The 13,201-nt window shown below is 35.9% G+C and overlaps 2 protein-coding genes across 3 annotated transcripts in view; one reads left to right on the top strand and one right to left on the bottom strand.

The window, feature by feature from the left end:
- The window catches only part of GPR137B (G protein-coupled receptor 137B), a 65,561-nt gene extending 60,751 nt beyond the window's left edge, over positions 1-4,810 (top strand). Inside the window, 1 exon segment of the mRNA XM_003411004.4 lies at positions 1,110-4,810. Within this exon segment, the coding sequence (XP_003411052.3) occupies positions 1,110-1,221 (112 nt within the window). The 3' untranslated portion in view covers positions 1,222-4,810.
- Positions 3,811-13,201, bottom strand: part of ERO1B (endoplasmic reticulum oxidoreductase 1 beta) — a 72,245-nt gene continuing 62,854 nt past the window's right edge. For both annotated transcript variants that reach the window (XM_023549303.2, XM_064276704.1), the window contains exons 16-17: positions 12,158-12,214; positions 3,811-9,798 (exon numbers count right to left, since the gene is read on the bottom strand). In XM_023549303.2, the coding sequence (XP_023405071.1) occupies positions 9,759-9,798; positions 12,158-12,214 (97 nt within the window). In that variant the 3' untranslated portion in view covers positions 3,811-9,758. The remainder of the gene's footprint in view (positions 9,799-12,157; positions 12,215-13,201) is intronic.

Below are 13,201 nucleotides of genomic sequence, written 5' to 3' on the forward strand. Positions count from 1 at the left end.
GGTACTTCAGAAGTCAGCAGTTGTTCAGATCCTTTTCCTTAAAGCTGTTCTCTTATCCACTTACCCCCATTGCACTTCCTATTAGCCATATGTGCCCCTTAATCCCATACCCTGCTAGAGCAGTCCTAGCCCCTCATCTGCCAGAGCTGAGGGAGTCATCACTAGTTATGTGGGGAAGAGATCCCTTTTCCACTACATAGAAGAAAATCATAAACATGAAAGCAACTTATATTTTGAGTGCTAACTATGTATTAGATAACTGTTCTAAGCACTTCATAGGTATTAGCTCACTTAATCCCCAAAATAGCCCAACAACGTAGTTACTAATATTATCCCCATTTTACCAGGGCTTCCAGCTGGCTCCTTCCAGTTCGAACCCCTGTTGAGAATTTACATTTCCACCTCAGATATACTGAATCAGAATCTACAGTTTAACAAGATCCCCAGGTGATTCTTATTTATAACTTCCTGGGACCATGTTAGAAATGCAAATTATCAGCAGAGGTTCAAACAAGAATGAACTGGTTCAGAGCCCTGCATTTTACACATGAGGAAATTGAGGCACATAAATTATTTGTCCAAAGACACACAGGTAATGAGCTATACTCCAAGTTAGTATTTGCTAAAAACATTTATTAGACACAGTAATTGGTTAATGGCTCTATTAATACTATACTTCTGGGCTATGAGTCAGGATCAAGTTGATGGCAGTGGGTTTTGGGTTTGGACTATATAAATTCAATAGGCTTTTGTGGGCAGGAAGCCCTGGTGGCGTAGTGGTTAAGTGCTACAGCTGCTAACCAAGAGGTTGGCAGTTCAGATCTGCCAGGCGCTCCTTGGAAACTCTATGGGGCAGTTCTACTCTGTCCTATAGGGTTGCTATGAGTCGGAATCGACTCAACGGCAGTAGGTTTTGGTTTTGTGGGCAGGCTTCCTATCACTGTGCGTAACACTGTTTTGTGGGAAAATGGGTTTCAGTAAGCTACAAAACTTTAAGGAATTTGGGGATTGTCTAATTTATAGAAAATCCCAACTGTTTACCTCAAATAGACATGTTGTACATAGTAAGCATTTTTCAAGTCACTGAAATATTTCTTTTTCTTTTTAAGTTTTGCTCCGGACTATTATGATTGGGGACAACAAACTAACAGCTTCACGGCACAAGTAGGAACTTTGCCACAAGACTCAACTTTGGATCCTGACAAACCAAGCCATGAGTAGCATCAGTTCTCAGTATTATGGAAGATTTCTCAGTTGAAAAGCTTCAGAAAGACAAACTTAATGACAGTTGAACTCTTAAGGCACTTTTCGTAAAGAAATAGGACTTGATTTTTATTTGTTATAGGTTTCTAGTGGCTCCACAGGACTAAGCAATAATTTAGACTTATAAGACCTTATTTTAGTACTAAAAAGTGAGCCTGGCTATTTCAGTGGGCATAATTTAAACTTTTTTTTTTTAACTGTACTTTTATAAAGATGGATTTTATATAACTTAAATAATAATGCTAAAGTATACTAGGGTTTTTTCCTGAGAATGTTATTGCAATATATGTTTTAGTTTGCACAAACTTTTATGCATAATTCACTTTAAAACAATACAATATACAGTCTAATAGTTTTTTTAAAGGCTTTTAGACTGCAGTGTTCCTCAAATCCTTACCTCTTCCGGTCATTCACATTCTGAGCTCTACATTGGTAGATTCCTAAAATATAACTGACATCTGTAGAGCTAATTGCAACTCCAGTACTGAATGTTAAAATGTAATGGAATATTGGTGGACCATAAGGTAACTGGAAACCCTGGGGGTGTAGTGGTTAAGTGCTATGGCTGCTAACCAAGAGGTTGTAGTTTGAATCCACCAGGCACTCCTTGGAAACTCTTATCAGGCAGTTCTACTCTGTCCTATAGGGTCGCTGTGAGTCAGAATCGACTCAACAGCAGTGGGCTTGGTTTTGGTTTATAAGGTAACTGGGAGTCCCTGGGTGGTGCAAATGGTTAAGTGCTAGATTGCTAGCCTAAAGGTTGGCAGTTTGAACCCACCCAGAGGTGCCTTGGAAGACAGGTTTGGCTGTCTGCTTTTGAAAGGTCACAACCCTGAAAACCCTATGGAGCTGTTCTACTCTGTACACATGCGGTTGCCACGAGTCAGAATTGATTCAACCTCAACAACAAGATAGATGGCTCCGTAGAGCTTTTTTAAGGCTCAGGTGATTGGTCCTCAAAGAATCTCTTACATTTTGCCAAAAGTTTGGTAGTTCCTTCCAGTAGGGCACTAATATATACAATTTAAGGATAAGTTGATAATGTATATAGAGCTGACTTACACTATTAAACCCCATAAAGAGCCCTGGTGGCACAGTGATTGAAGTGGTTGGCTGCTAAAAACCAAAAGGTCAGCAGTTTGAACCCACCAGCTGCTCTGCAGGAGAAAGATGTGGCAGTCTGCTTCCGTAAAGATTTACATCCTTGAAAACCATATAGGGTCACTATGAGTTGGAATCTACTCAGTGGCAGTTGGTCTGCTATATTAATGGAGATTGCATAATTTTCAGCCCAATGAAATCCATTAACTCAGGACTACAGCTAGCTGAATTTTCATTACATTCAAGGTAAAAAGAGATTCCAAAAGGGAGACTAATAATAAATACCCCGGCCCTTGAGCAGAATGATTATGTGGAATCCTGTTTTTTCTCTAATTTTCAGCCATATTGAAAAGAGTGCCTTTTATCTTTAAATAACTTTAAAAGCAGAGTTATTTAAACTACATGTTTAAGATGGGCGTAGCATCACAGCATCCTATAGGATAATGCCCGTCTTTTATCCATGTTAAAGGGCACATTCCAGACAATTGCTTTATAAGTTGTTTTTCATTTAAGTGAAAAACTTGTCATGAAATGCTATTTCCCCAACCAGAAGTGCTGTTCTAAAACCTCCACTACATATATTCTGCAGCCATAAAACAGCCTATAATGGGAGACAGTGGTACATGGCTTTGTCAGAGAGGTTAAATGCCCTGATTTTCTACAAAACAGATGTAAGGTACTAGAGGAGGGACTGTTACCAGAGAGAAAGTGCCATCTCGCTCTCCCTGAGAAATCTCAAATCTCAGGACAGAGAGGGGGCAAATGAAAAGGAACTTCCATTAAGAAGTCCTACCTACATGGTAAAACCTATTTCAAATGACTAATTTTCCCATTTTGGTCTTCATGAATAGTTTATCTCTTGCTGCCGCCTTCACAAAGATCAAGTCTATTTATATTATTTCATGGTATTTAAAATTGGGATATCAAGTTGTAAATGGGCCATGATTGGGTTTTTCATTTGTATAGAATATGTTTACTCTGCATAATCCACATAACAACATTCTTGCCTTTCAATCTGTGGAAGAATTTGGGTCACATATTTAAAATAGTTAATGTGTCAGGGAAAATTCCACACTGATGCAAAATCTGCACTTATTATTCAGGTTGCCTTAAAATAATAAAATATTACAAGTTGTTATTCTAAAAAGCTTTAGGAACACCCTATTATGGCCATACTGTCTTTGTTACTAATACTTAAGAGAGTTTAGAAGCAGACTCAGCATGCGCTTAATATATGTAGTTAAAAAAAAAATCCTTTAAATCATGCCTGTAGAAAGTCCTGCAAATCCTCACTAGGTCAGCTAAAGACAGATATGTCCCTGGTGGTGTAGTGGTTAAGAGTTATGGCTGCTAACCAAAAATTCGGCAGTTCGAATCCACCAGGCACTCCTTGGAAACCCTATGGGGCAGTCCTACTCTGTCCTGTAGGGTCACTATGAGTCGGAATTGACTCGACAGCAACAGAGGGATAGATATATATTTTTGTTACTGGTTAAGTGCTCAGCTGCTAACTGAAAGGTTAGCGGTTCAAACCTACCAGCGGCTCCACAGGAGAAAGACGTGGCAGTCTGCTTGCATAAAGATTACAGTCTTGGAAGTCCTATGGAGCAGTTCCACCCTGTCCTATAAGGTCAATACGAGTCGGAATCAATTGGATAGCGACTGGTTTGGTTTGGTTTTTGATAAAAAATATCAATAAAATCATGCAATTATATTCATTCTATGATATACAAACACTGTTTATAATTATTACTGGCAGGAAAATTTGAAATAGCCAGCATTAACTGATGAATGCCACAATCCACTTTTATGATAAAGCTGCTAGTATTTATTTGAACAACATTTTTTGTTGGAGAGGATTTTAAAAATGTTGTAAGTGCCTATTTTTCTCTTTGCCCCACTTTAAAACAAGTGCTAAAACTAAGTGTTGTAGACTTATCCTAGAATATAAAAAAACTATGTATGTATCAAATTAACTTTCTCTCTTAATACATGATCTACCCTGTGAAATGTTGGAGGAACTGTGCGGGAAGAAAAATCAAAATTTCCTCTAGCTTCCTAATTGATATGTGCCAAGTACACTAGTGAAGCTAGTCCTGATGTAAACTATTAAATGCTGAGAGAGAGAATAGAATGGTGATTACTCGTTCTAAAATATCTCAGTAACCTCTAGTTCTTAAAGCATACAATTTGAAAGTGAAAATTGTATGGGGAATATCACTGAAAGTTTGGTACTATTATTTAAGTCTAATGTCATGCCAAAAGGTTGCGTGTGTTTCTGTTTAACCCATGGAAATATGCATACTAGGTCTCTATCTCTGCAGTTAGTGTCTAGGACTTCCAACTGATTTGTGTACATATCTTTCACTGGGTCTTTTTCCTTTTTACAATCAACCTGTTTAATTGAGCCAATGATTAAAACATCTGGAGTGTGTTACACGTCAAATCGTAGACTGTAAGAAGTTTTTACTATTATACACATAAATCACATTATGCCAATTATCTCTTGAATGTATCAGGCACATTCTTAATACCTGCTGGTTGTCAGGGTTAGCTACTTAGATAAGGCACACTCACTAGTGCATCCCAGACTTTTTTTTTTTTCCACCAAAATCCATGAGAATTACTCATTGTTGGACTTCAACACTTAACCCCTAAAACAAGGGAAAAAATAAGCATTATTAAACTCTAGAGCTTAAGAAGTGTTTTGTTACAAAAGCTCTCATTTATATTACACAGTGGATATTACTAGAGTATTGTTTGTTTTTTGTTGTTAACAATAAAGGCAAACTTACATTAAAACTAAATGGATCTAAGTATTTGAAACTTTATCAAGATTTCCAACTAAAGATACGTGATTAACAAAATACCCTGCTTTCACATAAAATACAGACTAGTGTAAGTCTGATCAGACACTTCTAACATGGGTCCCCATTTTTGAGCCTATGTAAGTGAGAATTTTATTAGTTAAAAAAGTTTCTAACTGGGCATAATGCTACTTAACACATCTCATGGTCCAGGCGAGGAGCTGCTGGAAAAGGAGCAGGCTAAAATAGTAGCATTATATAATAAACCATTCTGTTAAAGCCAGAAACACTTCTTTATTAAAAATGGGAAAATGAGCGTAACGGAGTGGAATTCCATCGATGTTTACTGAGTGCCTATTATGTGCTAGGTGGACACCCAGCGAGGTAGATGTCACGTGCCTGTGGGTCCCAGCCTATCAACTCAGCGATGCATACATACACTTGACTATGGCTCTGAGCAGGGACATATGGAGAGCCCTTGCACCAAGGGGTCAAAATACCCTGAAGGGCGAACGGTACCAATGACATCCCTGTACACCCAACCAGGATCTCTGTGTGTGATTCTTACACCTATTACCCAGCTCCTCTGGGCCTAAGCACTGATATTGCACTCATTATTAAGTCTAGAGTTCCAAGACTGGTTGCCAGCTAATCAAGTATGGTCTTGATGTTTTCAATCCAAGTCCAGAGATCCAGCCACCCCTAATAGTATCTACCTAAAAAAAAAAAAAAAAAAATAGTATCTACCTAGTTCCTCCAAATCTGGATTCCTTGACGTATGGCTGGGTCCTGGCCTGTCTTCCCAGAAACTGATTAATACCTTGGCAAAACAGTAATTAGTTACCCTTCCAAAGCTGGTCTGCCTTTTTGACCTTGGCAACCTTACCATTCTATTATGCTACACCCAGAATGGAGTTTCTGCCTCTGAACTTGGGTCCGAACTAGAGATCAGACACATGCTCTCTTCAGTTAGATCTCTTCAGTTAGCCTATGTGATCCTCAAAAGCCCTTCCTTTTTATACTGACCCCTGTTGTTCTGATAAAGGATCCCTGATGGTGCAGTGGTTAAGTGCTTAGCTGCTAACCAAGAAGTTGGCGGTTCAAACTCATGAGCTGCTTCATGGGAGATAAACATGTGGCAGTCTGCTTCCATAAAGATTCACAGTCATGGAAACCCTATGGGGCAGCTCTCCTCTGTCCTATAGGGCTGCTATGAGTCGGAATTGACTGTACAACAACAAGTTTTGGTTTGATGGTTGCTGACTTTTCTTGATTCTCAACTTCGCATGTATCTTACTAACCCACAACAGTCCCACCAGTCTTTATGCAGTCCCAGGTCTTGGTGCTCCTTGAAGGCATTAACTGAAGTATAAAAAGGGTTGTTTAGGATAAACAAGAATTGCTTTACCAGGTCCATTAAATTTATATATCTTAATACTTTATTGCCTTGGTGAATTCACTAGCCCAGTCTGGCTTCAAGTCTGCATATTAAAAATCTCCATGAACTTCTCTGGAATTGATTTATGCTAATCTAATTTACAAAATAATACCAATTTATATAGCATACTGAGAAATACAAACTGTTGAAGAGACCAGAACACTCAAACCCATCTGAAAGTATATTCTATGAAGGAAAGCCACATTGAAAATTACAATATATCTGAATGTTGCTTGGTGAATGCTGCCTCTAATCTGATCAAGGGGTGCTGGGTGGATGATTTTACTTGATTAATGGCATCAATCTATGGCAGCCTGATGGCACTGTCAAGAAGACACTAGAATTCATTTATATTGAGGGTATCTTCTCTACTAGACAGGTTTCTGTTAGCTATTCCTCTTTGGTTCCCATATTCTTTCTTTGGGTACATTTTTCACTATAAACTATATATCATGTAATTAGGTTATATTCTAGAAAGTAAATTACATGATGGTAGGGATTTCTGTCTGTTTTGTTCACTGCTGTATTTCCAGCTCCTAGAACAATGAATGAATAGTCAAATCCTGTTCCTCTGGTAGATATATATTTTTTTCTTCTTTCTTTTTTTAGGTAACTTCTTACACTTGTACTTTTAGTTACTGTATATTTATTTTACAAGTTTAATATTCATTTGTTTAAGGGCACCTCCCTGTTGCTTTATGAATCTTTGAAAAATATCCAACTTTTGGAGAAAAGATTCATAATGGGCTAAAAAACAAAAAAAGGATTTTATATATAAATAGTCCCTAAATCACTTCTGGGGCCAAGTGTTAGAAGCACTGAAATTCCTTCTGCACAAGTACTGCATCCTGCCTCTTTGTCCTTCCCTGTTTGGCACTGACAAACACTACTGAAAAACACAGCAGGTAGTGAAAAGTAGACCACTATCAGGTGAAGTATCCAATTAAAAGAACAGTGCTTGATCAAATGGTTAAAAGTATAACACTCGAGAACACTGAGTTGGACAGAGCTTTAGCGTAATCCGTATGTTAAAGGATTTTTTTAAGCTCATATAGAAAAAAAATAACAGCTAGGAAAATAGTAAAAAATAAAAAGTCACGGGAGGAATGAGAGTCCCAGCACACCAGATGTGAAACATAAAGCAGCGTGGTACTGGTACACAAATAGATCAATTAAACAGAGAACCCAGATAGACAGCCAAATACATAAAGGAATTTCCATATGATAAATGCAGCCTCCCAAACTACTAGGGAAAAGATCAGCTGTTCCATAAGTGGTGTTGGAAAAACTGGGTAGTCATCTGGGAAAAAATTAGGTTGGATCTATAACTTACTCGCACACCTAAAGCACTGCTAGGTAAGATCAACAACGCAGTGGAGAAATGGGCAAAAGATATGAACACAAAAGGAATACAAATAGCTCTTAAACATATTAAATGGTGCTCAACCTTATGCATGTTAAGAAAGATAAAAACTAAAAATATATCAAGAGATAACTTTTCATAAGTCAGAATGGTAAAAATCTCAGAGTCTGATAACACCTGTGTTGGTGAGGTTGCGGGTAAGCAGACACCGAGATAAACTGCAGGTGGGTTTATGACCTGGTAACTATGGAAAGCAATATGGCAGTACCTTCCAAAATGACAAATGCATATGGTATTTGAGCAGCAATTCCATTTTGGGGAATTTATCCTACAGGCACCTACATACATGTGAAATGACAAGTGTACAGGGGGACTGGCTAATGAAATGATGATACCTCCATACTGTGGAATACTAAGCAGCCACTAAAAACATGAGAACACTACCTAGTAATACAGAAAGGTTACCAAGAAATATTAAGGGAAAAACAAAGTGACAGACTGTATTATGATGCCACTCTCTGGGTAAAAATGAGAGAAAAAATAAGACTTTACATTTGTATTTGCTTGTATATGCCTGAAAACTCTGAATAGTGGAAACATAAGAAACCAAGACAGAGGTTATTTGTGATGGTAGTAGATGGGGTGGGGACGGTACTGAGAAGATGGGACAAAGATGGAAGGAAGACATTATATAACTTTCTATATTTTTTGGTTTTTGAACCATGTGAATATATTACGTATTCAAAACATTAAATAAAAATAAGTATATTTAAAAAAGCCACATGACTCAGTTCGAATGAAAAGATATTAAAAGTTGAATGGTAATAGGCCAACTATGAAATTACACAAATACACCACATTCTGAATAGAGGCTCGAGTCAAATTCTAGCTCTACAACTTAGTATTTGTGACCGTGGACAAGTTACAGGTTTCTCTTATTCGCACTTTTCTTATTTATATATTGAAGTAATTTTACCTACTTACTAGTGCTGTTGTGAAGATTAAATAAGATTTTGTATGTAAAGCCCTTAATATAGTATCAGCAAATGCTTGCTACTATGACTATAAGAAGAAGCAATATCAGACTCCTTACAAATACATTTTCTCCCTTCTCACAAATTATAATCAAATCCTCATAAAAGGAACACTTAGGAGGAGAAAAAGCAGGAAAAGATTGCAGAAACATTTAATTCGCATTTTCTAGAATCTGTTGGGTACATTAGCAAATTATTTGGAATTTTGTTCAAAATCAAAGCTGCACCTGTAAATGTTACTTAGAGTACACATGAATTTGAATTTGTGTTTTGTTTTTACCAAATAATTTCCATAATACCACGCACCCAATCTGTGTATTTTGGTGAATAGCTATGGTTTCTGCAGGTACTTCAGTTTGTAAACTGCTGAGAGGCTTACTGTGAGCTGTTCCCAAATTTCCAGCTGAAGGCAATGCTGATGAAGATCAAAACAGCTGTCCTTTCTTATACACAATGGCACCTGACAAAGTTGGAAAATACGGCACAGCATTTCATATACATAAAGATGTTACAAGCACTGAGTAATTCACAATGTTTAAATGTCAAAATAAAATGTTCTCACTTATCAAATTCCAAAACTGAAATCTTAAAATTTGTCTGATCCTATTCATAATCTAAGAAGCAAAACAGAAGAAACATTGAAAGTTTACCAATTTTAATAGTTTTTCTACTTTACATAGATGCCACTTAAAGAGTAAAGTCAAGCTGTTAAAGGAAAGAATATTTTCCTTTTCTTCATTTTCAGTACTTCATCAGCTGGTACAATCATTTCGGTCAGTTATTAAGTGCTGGCTGTTTAAATTTGTGATGAGATAAAGACAAAATGCCAAGAGGTTATTTACCAGCCAAAGATTTTCACAATGCAATCAGTACTCTGTAAATCACTTCACAACAAAAAGTATGTGAATTGGAAAACAGTTTATATATCACAAGGATCATCAAATATCACCAGGCTCACAAAACAAAGATTCCTGGTTTATACAATCATTTAAAAAATACACACATACACAAAAATTAGTGTCCCCCCACCCCCAATTGAATTTATGGTAAAATAAATGAATTGCAGCTTAAGAATACTTCATTTATTTTCTTAGTAGTGGGATAACATGCTAAAACTTTGAAGAGAACTCTTTACCCTAAGTAGACCTTTTGTTTTCCTAAAACTGACTCTAATATACATTTTTCCTATGCTTGAAACAAATCACAGTAAAGATAAAAAGCAACAAATGGAAATGACCAAGGAATTTCTCAAGTAAGTAGAGTTTAAATAAGTCTTTTCCTTTTACTGAAGGAATGGTGAAGTAACACTACCAAAAAGATCTTTAAACATACAGTCATAATAATAGACAGTGCAAAATTTTCACATTTTCTTAAACTCTGAACGCTACGTTATGAATAATTCTTATTAATTTACCAGCAAGATAATTTAGATATTCACTTTCTAGACAAATTTGCCTTAAAGACTCCTCCCCCACCATGCTATATTTGCATCCCTAAAGAAGAACAGTGGGGGAGGCTTCAATCAAGTCAGCCTTTTTTATTCAACTTAACACACCACCACCAACAACAAAAAGCTGAGTTTATGAAAATGAGAAATTAGATGAGAAAAACAATTCTAGTGATAACCTTACTTCCCCTCAGTCATCCCTCTTCAAAGGACAGCTAAGTATTTTTAAAAGAGGGGTGGAAGAACTAAATACAACTTAAAATAACTTACTGCATTAAATCGCCAATAAACACATTTCAGACTTTGGCAGGATAAGGGTTTAAGAGCACTTGTTATTTACTTTGCAAAAGACTGAAGAGTCTAAAGTGAGACTATATTTTGTACCCGCATTACTTCTACACAGATGCAACCTTCCAAATTAATCACATTATATCTATGACACCTTTTAAGAGAATCAATATTTTAAGTATTGTTTAATGATATCTAAGTCCCAGATTTAGGAAATGACAGTTTAGTACTTATGAGTCATCTGTTGGTACAAGCCACACAAAGTACCATTTATATACAATGAACTAAAACGAAACGAAAAGGTGGGAAGGGGGCTTATAAGGAGGCTTGAACTAATCGACCTGCTTAGTCGATTAGTTCTCTACCAAGGAAAATAAGGATGAGAGTTAACAGGATTGCATAGATTGTATTCTAAGATAAAATCCTTAAAAATGCTTACCTTCAATTTAAAATAGCAAAAAAAATTTTTTTTAAATAGCAACTTTTGTGTATATGTTTTCAATTGGTGTTACAAGTACATACAGTTCCACTCAGATTTTATTGAGAGGTAATCTGTTAAATAAATATTTATTCTATTTTATTTTTTTGTCTTAAAGAAAATGAGTTTCTAAATTTGGGGTGAGAACAAAGAAAGACAAAATCTAGAGAAACTGATAGATTCTAAGTAAAAGAATTTCTTGAGTCAGCCATACATGAACCCTGGCTGGATAGCACACGAAGAGTACTCACTCATTTTTACCAAGGCAGATATGTTAGCGCAAAAGAAAACAGCAACAACAGCAACTAAAAATCTTAAATAAAAACCAATGAAACTGAAGTTGAAGCCCTGGGGATTCTTAAGGAACATCTGTAAACTACCGATATACATTTAAAGGACCATTCGTCACACTGACAATTCCATATTATAGAAAGTGATGCAGACAGAGCTGGGAAGGGCTTTTTTTTTTATACATTAAAAAATTATTGATAAGTTTTTTTTTATCACTGATACCAGCCCTAAGCAACATTTTGTTCCCCAGTTCTCTTTTTCCAAAGCAGACTGTTAACATTGTGATTAGGATGGAGACATAGTCATTTAATGTTTGACAACTGAAGTAAAGGATAATACAATGAGAACAAAACTAATTCTAAACAAATGCAATAGCAGAATATTCAATGGGTGGAAACAAGTGGAAGTAAACACAGAATTGGTATAACTTATATGTTTTAAAAGTATATACTTCATTTATAAATATCTCCAATTGATAATCTATTAAGGATCATAAATATTCAAGTGAGGACCTGAATTTTCCCTTTAAAGAGTTCAAAATTTTTGAAGTCTTAGGAGATTATCTCTAATCTGCTGAGGGTCCAAGATTAAAAGGCTTCTCGTGGTCCCTTTATGTCTCTAAAGAAACATGTAAAAGCCGGTATTACCTACTGTGCTGCAATAAAATTTTAAAATTCTGTAATTCTCTTATACTTGTGGAAAGCCTGTAAAAGAAAAAAAACCATATTAGTACAGCTATACATGTATCAAATTATTGATATTTTTACATAGGCTATAATTTGAAACCAAAATCTGAAATGAAAAGGTATAAACAACACATTTTTAAATGAGTATTGCTCCCTAGAGATTGATGAAACACAGAGGTATAGTTCTTTAGTCCTGGTTTAAAAGAGGCAAAGGAAGACAGTTCTTACTATTAACAGATTCTAGATTAATTATGGAAACAGTGATATAACAATAAAGCATCTTAAATCATTTACATTTGGTCTTCTTATAAATTCGTTTTACACATTCCTCTCCAAGTTACCACTCCTTTTTCCTTGCTCCCCAAACACATTAATTTGTTAGCTCCATGAGGGTAAAGATTCTGTTTGTCTGTTTCTGAATTCATGTGCCCAGAACCCATTGACTTTTATGGCATTCAATAAATTATTATTAAATAGATGAATGAAGTGTTTCTGAGCTCAGGCTCAGAAGTAAAACCTGAATGGAAAATCACACAAAATAATCTGTAAGTTCAATTACTGTTATGTAAAACCAGGGTCAATATGATAAAAATCTAATATTTCTCTTTCCTGGAATTTAGTGAGTATGATGTAATATGTAGTTTTAAGCTCCTTTCTTTACTCTAAATACTGGAAATAAGAACAGTTACTATTTATTGAGAGTTTAGGATATGCCAGACAATGTTTTCAGCACATCACTTACATGACCTCATTAATTGTTAAAAATCCTAAAGGTAGATATAATTAACCCTGATTTTACATTTTAGGGAAACAGGACCTCAAATAAATCAAGTAATTTTACCAGGGTCATCTGGCTAGTAGGTGGGTTCTAACTAGGTTCATTTGATTCCAAAGCCCATATACTCTATTATGACATACGGTCTTTCAAAAAATTTATGCTTTCTATGGTCTCAATCATTTTTCTTCCAACCCTCACAAGTTGTGCAGGATTAACAGGAAATGTAA

This window comes from Loxodonta africana, chromosome 25 (genome assembly GCF_030014295.1).
Source record: "Loxodonta africana isolate mLoxAfr1 chromosome 25, mLoxAfr1.hap2, whole genome shotgun sequence".
In the NCBI taxonomy this organism is placed as follows: domain Eukaryota; kingdom Metazoa; phylum Chordata; class Mammalia; order Proboscidea; family Elephantidae; genus Loxodonta; species Loxodonta africana.